This window comes from Alosa sapidissima, chromosome 2, assembly GCF_018492685.1.
Source record: "Alosa sapidissima isolate fAloSap1 chromosome 2, fAloSap1.pri, whole genome shotgun sequence".
Lineage (NCBI taxonomy): Eukaryota > Metazoa > Chordata > Actinopteri > Clupeiformes > Clupeidae > Alosa > Alosa sapidissima.
Window position 1 is genome coordinate 22,476,713 of NC_055958.1, and position 11,286 is coordinate 22,487,998.

General features: G+C 46.0%; 1 protein-coding gene across 1 annotated transcript; it reads right to left on the minus strand.

Moving 5' to 3' along the window:
- Positions 1–25: 25 nt before the first annotated feature.
- On the minus strand, positions 26–10,995 carry cog3 (component of oligomeric golgi complex 3). Its single transcript, XM_042082154.1, has 23 exons — positions 10,739–10,995; positions 9,880–10,026; positions 9,703–9,764; positions 9,269–9,434; positions 9,072–9,146; positions 8,893–8,985; positions 8,602–8,727; positions 8,409–8,489; positions 8,224–8,267; positions 7,997–8,123; positions 7,792–7,883; positions 7,367–7,506; positions 5,578–5,738; positions 5,350–5,458; positions 5,042–5,160; positions 4,655–4,744; positions 3,646–3,766; positions 3,405–3,493; positions 3,104–3,238; positions 2,600–2,675; positions 2,300–2,427; positions 1,892–1,990; positions 26–1,731 (listed from the first exon to the last, which is right to left on the minus strand). The coding sequence occupies exons 1-23, from the start codon at positions 10,919–10,921 to the stop codon at positions 1,702–1,704; spliced, it is 2,493 nt and encodes an 830-aa protein (XP_041938088.1). The 5' UTR covers positions 10,922–10,995; the 3' UTR covers positions 26–1,701.
- Positions 10,996–11,286: the final 291 nt, after the last annotated feature.

Here is an 11,286-nt window from a genome sequence, read left to right on the forward strand (position 1 = left end):
AAATAATGGGGAAAATGCCTTTTGGAAATGTTAAATAAATCTGTTACTTTATTGAAAGTTAAGTACAACAATCAGTACCATGGTGGTATCTTGAGAGAATGATTCTGTAACATCTTGCCAGTGCAAAGTGAGCCCCTTTCATGCCTTATAGTAGAATAAAGTTTCATATACAAAAAGAAAATGGTACAAAACATAAGATTTCCCCCAATTTACATATTTTGCCTGAATACACATTACTGACAGGGAGGGCTGGTGGAATTACATGAACGTTGAAGCTGACTTCCTAGAAAACAGGGAACACGTCCTCCTGAGAACTGGATGGAGGAGGTTTTGTGAAATAGTGGGAACAAGAGACAAAAACTCTGTCAGCAAGTTTTACAAAAAAAAGGTTTCGGCTTGTAGCTGAGGTGTTTGTCAGGAAGATGGAATGGATCTCGAAGGAGTGCAATGATATTTTTCATAGTCTTCGAAATTCACACACTCTGCTTCAGCTGCAAATTTAATTCCCATATTTGAAACTTCAATTTCTTAAAAGTGCTTAATGCTTCACCATTGTGATAGGGATGATAGATATAAACTTCTTACTTCATGTTGATTTATACCATGGTTGTGTAGTATTGCTCTAAAAAAAAGTTATCATAATGTATATATGTATTTTGAAAGCTTTATCTGTTAGTGGGGACACACACACATACATATATATGTATAGTCACAGCATATCTGATTTGCCATATTTGTCCATTGAAGTCCATGAGTTAGTCCATGAATGTTCTCTCTATGCCAGGATTCACAGGAGAGGTACTATAAGTCTCTCTGAAAGTGTTCTATTTAAAGACACTTCTAAAGCCTGACTGTTCGTGGCATGCTAACAAAACAACTGACTGATGGCTTAATGGGCACTTGGAGGCCAGGCCTTCCTAATTGCAGGTGGCTCTCCCCTTAGAAAAGCTATCTTTATGCCATGCCTTTCTGTCTTTACTCCATTACAGACAAAGCCAGTCCCCTGCACACTGCAAACCTGTACAGTTCTCTATACTAGTCCTTATAAAGGAGACAGCCCGTGCCAGAAAAGCTCCTGCAAATTGGGCTACCAAGGCCCAAAGCAAGACCCCCAGCTTTATTGTAAAGATACAGTATGTCAAACATATAGTCTGAGCGCTCTGAGCACTGTAACCCACACCACACCACACCACAGACGTATCCCAAGACCAATACAAGCCCAACATACTCTCAGTTCCTTATTAAAACTGCACTAGATTGTTATAAAATACAAGTCATTCCAGTACATATACATATATATATTAAAACAAATAAAATCCGGATCATATCTGATTTCCAGGCAGAAGCACTGTTAGGGAATTGTATGTTTGTCATCTCTTGCATCATCTTTGGCAAGCCGAGCTCCGTAACGCCAACTCGTTTCCCCAGACTCTCCTCTCACCATAGGCTCCCTGCAGCCTCCTTGGCTACGCTTCCCGCCAGCTTGGCTACGCTTGGCTCGGCGCTCCGCTGCTGCCGCCGCCGCCATCGTCGTCACCACCACTGCTTGTGCTCCACGCTGCTGGAGGGGCCGCCGCTCCTGGGGGTTCGGGGAGGTCTGAGGAGGGGGGTGCGCTGGAGTGGAGTGGTGATTTGCCATCGCAGCGCTGCCTCATGGGAACTCCACTCAGCCAGGCTCCTCGGGCCGGCCGCACCTGGGCACTACTTATTTACAGACAGCAGCAGGTTGATCTGGAAGGACCCAAACACATGGCGCGAGAGATGAGACTTCATTTGCAATTCCACTGCTCCTACTTCCCCCATCGCCGTAATCCCTATGTGTGCAGCCATCTGGCCGGGCCGTGTGCGCGATGCTGCCTGCCATCACGTGCCCGTGGCCAGGGGACCTTACCTGCTCCATGGAGGGGCAGGCGATGATCTGGAGGTCCTCTCCACTGTACTCTTCCTGCAACAAGGCGTGCAGTCTCTGGAACACCTGCTGAATGTTATTCTATATGGACAAAAAGCAAAAGAGAGACATTCAGAGAGCCTGGAAGATGGCAGCGTATACAGAAGAGCACCCACACATCCTCACAAGCTGCCCTTTTATAGAGAGCTGCCAAAAGTCTTGTATAAAAGAGAATCAATTTCTGTCTCGCATAACAAAAAAAAAAAAAGAGGGAACGCAAATGGGAAGTGGCACCAGGCAGTCCGTTCACAGTGTGAAAGCAGGCACTTCAACCCCGACTAGCCCCGACATGGCAAATGGGTAGTGACACGGACTGGGGAGGACGAGGATGTAACAGTTGTGCCCACCCACCCTGACAGGCTTGAAGAGGATGAACTCCGTGTCTCTGTTGGCCAAGTACAAAGACATGCTCTGCAGCGTGCCAGGCAGCTTGCTCTTTATCACCCGGTACATATCCATCACCAGGTCGTGGATCTTGGCTGTTTGACAAGAGAAACACAAAAATTCAGAGGCATTCACACATTAAACCCCGGTATGCCCGCATAAGCTATCTGATGCTACTTTTTTTGTGTCATAGTGGGGCGGAGGGCGGTGTTGGAGCGGATCTGAGCCTGTCTCCTCGCGGCGTGAGGCTGATGGGAGCTGACTCACCCGGCTGAGCCCAGGACTGCTGGGATAGGTTGTACGTGGGCCCTCCCTGGACGGCCATTGTTTTCAGAGCCGACACCTGGAAAAGCACAGTGACAAGCCTGTAGTAGCCTCAGGGAGAGGAAACCTCACGTCACATTCGGTCAGGTGCCCTGTTTAATGTGTGTAGCGCTTGATTTATCAGAGTGACCAATCACATAAAAACTACCCTGCTCACATAAAACACAAAACATGACAGTACTGCAACACACATGAGCAGTGACTGCTCCTTGCGGTTTAATCAGACTGACTTACCAAAAACTAAACACATATTTTATTTATGAAATACTGCTCAACAGTGTGACTAGTGCTTTCCTGCAGCAGCTACTGCTCTCAGTGTGCCGTGCTATGCAGGAGACAGTGTCCCTATTGAGAGGCCCTGGAAAGCGTGGCTGGGGAGTGTGTGCGAGTGGTAAACAGCGTCTCGGCTGCAGCCCAGCCCTGGATGTGGCGGCGCTCCAGACTCACCTTGGTGAGGAACTCCTCCAGATTCCCCACAAAGATGCCAGTCTGCTGCTGAATGAACTGCTCGCAGCTGGACTTGAGGTGCCGGTCCACGTCTTTCTTCGAGTCGATGTAGTGCTCCTTTATTTCAGGGGTACCCTGAGGAGACAACGCCGCATGTGTGACAGCAGGCATAGCGAGAGGCAATCAAGCACAGCATGCATAATAAATCGTCCTGGGTGCACTGCTGGCTAAATTATTAAGCTTTTCCTGCCTCCTCAACCCCAAAACAGGAAAAGATACACAAGGAAAAATAATAATTTACCTCCAACAGAAATTCCAGGATGGCATTGTGACTGTTGAATCTGAAGAACTTGGGGACAGCCCTGGGGTTCAGGATTTTGAATGCAGCATCTAACAAAAGAAGACAGTCTCACACACACACACAAACACACAGGCACAATTCCCAAGCCAGTGCAGGACTAGACTGCCCTCTAGTGTCGGCTATAAAGCCGTCTCAACTGCATGTGTGGAAAGCCAAAAAAAAACAAGTGTGAGGGGCAAACCTCTGGTCTTCTTTAGGTCAAGTGAAATCTCTTTGATGGCAAAGTCGGTGTGGAAGGGGGCTATCTGCTCACGCATGATGAGCAGGTGTTTAATCAAGAACAGCTGTCCGTCTATCTGCGTCTGCAAGGGGGAGAAAGGAGCAGTCAGGTGTGGCTGTGTGTGCCAACTCACCTCCACACTCACCCGCACCACCTCACCACAGCTGTCCCACCACAGACACACTCAAATCTCCATTCTAACCCTGGGTGCTGGTGTAACTGTAGCAGCCAGTCCCTGACTCATAGAGACTGATCTGGGCACACAGAATATACAAAAGGTGCACTGCACTGTGGCTAAAGGCAACTCAGGGCTCTGAGGGGAAACACATGCTAGCACACTCTCAGCAGCAGCTCCCTCTCACTGTCTGTCTGTCTGTCTGTCTGTGCTGCGTGTCTGTGTTGTGGCAGGTAGGCCTGGGGGTGGGGGGTGGGGGGGGGTGAAGGATTTGTTAGACAGCCTCGCGCAGGGGCCTCCCTTTGATCCTGGAAAGCCATCCTGACATCTGGTTTGAAATTCATCACAATCCCCCTCCTGACGTGCTGGATCCAAGAGCACAGTGTATTTCCATGCCAGGTTAGGCAGACAGGGGGAATAAAGCACAATGGAGAGCCAGCAGAAGCAGAGCTCAGCCTCGCTGCCGTAAGAAATCACCGTGACTAATTCATGGCTAGGACGACGGCTTCTATTCTCAGCCCATGAGGAGAGGGGGAAAAAAAAAAAAAAAAAAAACTGTGTTTAATCTGTGCAGAGAAAAAATATCACCACCTTATCATTTGAAAAAAGTAATATCTGTTGTGCCCATAACATACGAGATAAATTACTGCCACATCTTCTAATGTGGTGGGAAATCAACCTGACACATGCAATTTAGGAAAGAGTAAATACTGTGTGCGTATGTGTGTGTGCGTGCGTGTGTGCGCGTGCGTGCGTGCAAGAGGGAACAATGTATCCCTGAAAAGCAGTGTCCACCTTGTTCTTGAGGATGACATCGGAGGCTTTGAGGAGAGACTGGATGCAGGCTGATAAGGCTTCTTGAGATAAGCCCTGAAAGACTGCTCTCTGCACAAACACACACAAAAAAGAAATGGTGTCCTTCAAAGGGGCATTAAGACCTTGTGATAGAGACCATTACTCAGGAAAAGCTGAAACTCATCTGCAGTTGCCATGCACATAGATAGATGTTCCGGTGATTATTAAAAGAACGAGGACTGTCTGATCTGTGCACAAGCATAGCATCTGAACAGCACAAGTCAAAGCCCTTAGTCCCCAACACAGACACTTTTCCCATAATAAGCCACGAGACAATGTGTTGTGAAATAAAGACTGAATCCACAATGTGCTGGGGCAGCTACTTACATCTATGCAGCGGTAGAGCTTGGACAGGCAGACCAGAGTGCGCCGGACAGTGGGGTACCACATACCGTGCAGGTCCGCCGGCGAGATGGACGTCTGCAGCCGCGAGCCCTCTCCTCCGCCTGTTAGGGGCAGCAACATCAAGGAAACAAACGCATGAGGGCCGGGACTGAGCGAGGGCAGAGAGAAGGGGCCAGTCCGGCAGAGAGCCAGCAGAACTCTCCATCGTCCTGGCATCCTCCTGCCTTTTGTCATTGTGACATACACACACACACACACACACACACACACACACACACACACACACTAACCAGAGCTAATGGCCCTCTTGGCCTCGGGATCTTCCAGCTGCACGTCGGAGAACGAGGGTTCGGCCGACTGCGAGCGCAGCTGCTCCTCCTTCAGGCTCTGGGCGATTTTCTGAAACACCCAACAACAACAAATAGTAAGAGAGCCTGTCGGGCCGGCAAGCACGCAAATAAACAGCCGATTAAACGGAAAATAAACAAGCGATGAAATGAGAGCAAACAGCAGCGCACCTCCATCATCTCCAGCTTCTCGGGGTAGGCCAGGTCCCCGGGGGCGGGGTTGTAGCCGATGATGTCGGACTGGATGTAGATGTGGGTGCGGTAGACCAGCCGCTCCTGCACGTCCTCCAGCATCTGCTTCACCACCGCTTCAAAGGCCCCCAGCTGCCCCGCTGTCCAGGGGACACAGCACAGCACACACAGTTCAGCCTGGCCTGCCAGTGGCCGCACACACACACAAATACACACGTGTGTGTTCTTGCACTCACGCACACTCAAAACGCAGCAGGGATAGGCCCAGCGGTGGTCTCACACACACAGTCACAACACAGCATGAGATGTAGCTCAGTCAGCCAGTGGCCACTCTCTCTCACACACACACACACAGCATGCAAATCAGCTTGGCCTGCCAGTGGTTTCACACAAACAAACTCAGAATAAGGTCAGCTTGCCAGTGGTCAGAAGCACACACACACACACAATACACATACACACACACACACACACAAAGCAGTTTCACGCAAGCATATGCACACACGCACGCACGCACACACAATAAGCAGTTTCACGCAAGCATATGCACCGCACCATGGTCAGTTCAGGGCAAGAGATTATAAAAAGACTGACAGGAGAACGGCATGGCAACTAGGTCATCACAACTGGGTCACACTCAGTGTTCCATTGTGCATGATGTCTTGGCATTTGACAAAACCAACAGTCAGACATTTTCTGATTACAGAGAGAAACATCTGTGTCCATATTTAGGTATCCTGATCCTTGACATCCTGTTCATGGCATGTGTGAGTGTGTGTGTGAGGGTGTGTCACTTTTGTGAAAAAATCCTGTTCGATTTGACACATAATAATAATAATAATAATAATAATAATAATAATAATAAGCTTTATTTGTATAGCACCTTTCATACACAGAATGCAGCTCAAAGTGCTTTACATTTGAAGCATGTAACACAATAATAGTCAGTCAGTCATTATCAATCACTTTTCTTCATTGCTGGGGCTGTTTATGATCCACTCAGCAACATATCAAAAATATAGAAAATGACGTCATAAGACTGGCAGCCTTAACCCTCTTACCCCCCACAAGCACGCCATATGGCAACTGTGGCAAGGAAAAACTCCCATATTCCAGGAAGAAACCTTGAGCAGAACCTGACTTAATAGGGGGAGCCCATAAGTGTTCATTGAATCGATTGTAAAATCGATTTTCTTTGTCTAAAGACGTTTCCATTTTCAACGCCAAATATAGGCCAATCCACGGACAACTAACAGGCATTAGGAGGAACGTAAAGAGGGCACTTGAAGACGCACAAGCCAGCAATATTTCTGATTATTGGCGAACCCAAAGTGCTTCCATATAGAACTCCTCAAGTTATTAGGGCTTATCACTCGTCTCTCTCATGTCACACAGGTTGATCGCGTTGTCCTCCATTTTTTGGCAAAACACCATCAGCACAGCAGCCGATTGAAACAGCTGTTTCCGGTGCGTAAAATTGGTGGGAATTTTCTTTTTAGCTTTCGCAATGCCTACTGCACTTTCGGAATTCTTTATTTTCTCTTTCTGCTTGTTTGTGGGTTTTGTTACATCTATCTTTTTTATTTGTTTAATTCGTTTAAAATGAAGTGTACATATTTGGTTAAAATCGATTCCCTATTTTAGTTTTCGAAACTTGTGTTGGTTGGTCCAATCGATTGTGCAATTGATTTTCAAACGTAAAGTGAACGCCTGAGTGTGTGTGTGTGTGTGTGTCTCTGTGTCTGTGTGTGCTAGTACAGTGTGTTACCATTGTTGTGGACATGGTCCTCCAGCATCTCGTTCTTGAGGATGCTACAGAGCTCGGAGAGCGTCTCCAGGTGGATGACGTGGATGATAAGCGGCCGCAACACATCATATAGGGAGAGGCACAGCTTCTCCAGCAGCTCACTGTGAGAACACAGCACAACAAGCAACCAGCCATCAGCACTGAGCAACAAGACCCCCCCCCCCCCCATTGGGGCTGGTTTACTAGATAGCACAACGAATTCTGAACGGAACCGGTTCAAGAACACATTCTCTATCGGCCGAAAAACGCCCAGTGTGGCCAACTCATCACACCTGTATCTCAGGTAGTGATTAGACACTCATCTAATGAGCATAATCATGAACTGCTCACTCAGTGAAAAATGTCAACGGTTGACAAACTAGTGGAAGAGACACTGTTCGACTTACTCTAATTTTGACGTAGGTTTGGAGAAAAACTCGTTATAAAGCTGGTGTTCATCCTGACAAACGTGAACCATAAAGGCACAGCCACTGCGCACCTGGAGGAAGAACACCAACATCACCACAATATTGGTCAAAATGTTGTATTATGAGGAATAAAATCAATGATACATGATAACGTGTGAGAGCTCTGTAGTCTGAAGGGTGATACCAGGGCACAGTGGTCCTTGTTGTTCTGGCTGGTTAGGTCAGTGATGGTGGAGGCGATGCAGGGACTCAGCAGGAGTTCTCTTTGGTCCAGGTAACACTGGTGGATTTCATCCAGCAACTGGTGGTATCTGTGCAGGGCAAGGTACATTACAGTCTTCTCATGGAGCTCAAGAAACACAAGAGAATCACTACAGTAGCACTTGTTCAATTTAATTTAATTCAGCTTACTCTGGAATCTTCTCTGACCGCTTTTCTACTTGTTCTATTAATGTCTGGAAAAACAAGAAAAACAAGTAAACATTCTGTGTGGAGAATGCAAAACATTTGCTATGTTCACCAGATTATGCACACTTGTTTTGTCTAATCTGCCCACATGAATGTAAACAGATTCTGAAGAAGAACATAAACATTACCCTGACTTTTGGAGCGGCAGCTCTGAACTTCACATAGTACAGTGTAAAAGCATTATCTGCATTGGCTGTTCCCAATGGATCCTAAGAAGAGAGAGGGGGTTATTAACTGAAACATACAGAGCACCACAGCACTTCAGAACGGTTCCTCAGGTGGCATAATTATACTTCTCAGAGATAATGTTAGCATCCATACCCTTTTTGTGAGCTGACTAGTAAGGTTCTGCATGGTGTTCACAGTATGGGTCTTCATGAGGTGCATAGCTCTTGAGAGACATTGTTTGAACTTGGTGAGATACACAGGATAGTCCTTGAAATTTGGCTGAATCGTAAACAAAGAGAAGAATGAATATTACATTAGTGCATGCTCAATCTCTAACATTCATCCAACCCTGAAGCCAAACTCTCTGCCAGTAGGCTGAATCAAACATAAAAAGCCACTCTTACATATCCAGAAAGGGGAAAAAAAGACCACATATATACTTACATGTGAAGAGACATATTCGATGCAGTCGTCCAGCTTAGAAAGCACTGGAATAAATTCTTCACTGTTCACTGAGAGGGTAGGGGAATTTAATTTCTGAGGAGATAAAGAGAGTTGGTGACAATTTGCTGAGTGTGCTGGCACACTGAAAAAAAGGACCCAAAAAAGTAACTGAATCCTACCGTATTTATGTTTTCCAACTCATTGAAATATGACAGCTTTTGCTGAATGCTCTCTGCCAAGTCCACAAGTTCAGACTGAGAAACAAGACAAATTAGGATTTAATTGGCAGAATGCTGAAAAAGCAAGAACTGGTCTCACTGTCTGTTTAAGTCACCAATGAAATCCAGCACACATTCTCAGTAACCCGCTCTCTAACCTGCTCTTTCAGTAGCTGCTCACAGGCCTCGTGCAAAGTGCCTGTTTTGGTGGACACAAACAGATACTGCTTCTGTAGCGAGTCCAAGTGCTGCAGTGCTTCATTCACATCATTCAAAATGGAGTCACATTGTTCCTGATAGCCATTCAGACCGTCTCGTGTTTTTCTGCCAGAGGGAATTAAAAAAAAAAAAAAGACACTTTGTGAATATTTTTTATGGGAGAGACCTGCTCTACAAAGCCAAAACCCAGATATCATTCCCTGAGTTTAAGCACTAACTTAGATAGTGTAAAGTGCAGATCAACTGCCTTGTGCTTACTCATTCGTGTTAAGTAAACGTCTGGGCTTTACACATTTTGCAAAACATTATAGAAGCATACAGTAGAATGACCAATCATGCAAGAATGTCATGCTGACAAGAGACTTCCCCAAACCTGTATTTAGCTCCTTCATCCTGATCCATTTGAACTTGTAACTTGGAGAACCAAGAGAAAAACTGTAGAGCAGATAAGAGATGCAACGTTGTTGTCATTAGACAAGGACACTCAACATATCAAAAAATATAACTGAGTCAGTGGAATGATGGGGGTACATGTAAATGAGCGGCTGACCTGTTGCGCTGTCTCTATTCTCTCATTCTCGAGGTCCAGTGCTTGGAAGCCCTTCAGCAGCACATCCTCCGTAGATGCTGGCACTGTTGTTGTAAAGGTGGTACGCAAAGAGCGTGAGGTCAGGCTGCAGAGGTCCTCGATAGGCAACTACATGAAACGAACAAGGGATCAAAATGTGACATAAATAGTATGCACTGGCAACTGGGAACATAACTTAAGACAGAAACACTCTTGTTCCTTCAAGCTAAATTGAAACGTAAGTCTGTTAGACAGCTAATACACAACTGAACTTGACTAGCTTGTTGACAGATTTATCAGCTAACGTTATCCTCTCACCTCATTCTATACTATCAAATAGCAACCCATTACTCGAACCACGAATCAATTTCATCCATGATTTCGCTAATTAACGACACGGAACATAAGGACATGCGCGGCATTGGGAGTTTATATTCTTACAAATGGCTAGTCAGCTAGCGACGTGGCAAGTCGATTAGGCTACTACAGCAACTTTGTTAGCTTGCTAGCTCGCTAGCTCGCTAGCTCGCTAGCGCTAACCGGGTAGACATAACATAGCAATGAGAGAGCAGAGCTAGTAAGTCAGTTAGCCAGCCAGCTGGCAAGCTACTTCACTCATTGAAAATCACTGTAGCTGGATGCAATCGAAAGCACCCTCTGTTTGTATGACAATAGTGCAGATGGGTGCATGCAACCTTTCTATGAAAACTTAACATGATATGTCAACTGTCCTATAATTTGACAGACCATCAACTCACAAGAGAAAGGGTAACGTTATTAAAGTATGCAGCAGGATAACTAGTGCTAGCAATGTAACGTTAGCAAGTTAGCATGCACTCACCTCAGATGGAATGGGAAGTGTTTCAGCTGCAGTACGAATTTCCAAAATCGAGTCTGTTTGTTTTTCTGTTAACGGCGCCATGGGATCAGTCCGTCGGTCCCACAATGACAATTTTTCACGGGTTTCTTTGTCAGTTAAATCTAGGAGAGACTGTTCCATGGATGCCATCGTCTCTATCAACATTCAACGTCATCAAACACACCAGTTCCTGTTCCTGAAGTTCTCCGTGGTAAAAGGTTGTAGTACACTCCTCTACCTCAGTACGTCCTTTTGTGGTATTTATCGTGGCTGGCCGTTAGGGGTTACCCTTGTTCCATGCTCTTCCATCCAAGTAGGCCTGTGATTTTTCGGATGATGACTTACCAGTCTTTTACCAAACATGTACTTTTTTCGTTGTGAGCCTTTCTTTCTTTCATGTCCGGAAGGAAGTCTTTGGAAAGCTTAAAAAAAAAAAAATTACTTTAAATTCCAGCACCTCAACCACCACATAGGCCTAATGCTGTGTTTTTGGTCTCTTAAGGATCAGATTGATACAAATTCAGCAACTG

Excerpts from the sequence above, each read along its gene's own strand:
- cog3 (XM_042082154.1), bottom strand. The coding sequence starts at position 10,921 with ATGTTGATAGAGACGATGGCATCCATGGAACAGTCTCTCCTAGATTTA. Across the intron at positions 8,268-8,408 it reads CTGCCGCTCCAAAAGTCAGG|ACATTAATAGAACAAGTAGA; the intron begins GTAATGTTTATG and ends TTGTTTTTCCAG. Across the intron at positions 7,884-7,996 it reads ACAAGGACCACTGTGCCCTG|GTGCGCAGTGGCTGTGCCTT; the intron begins GTATCACCCTTC and ends TTCTTCCTCCAG.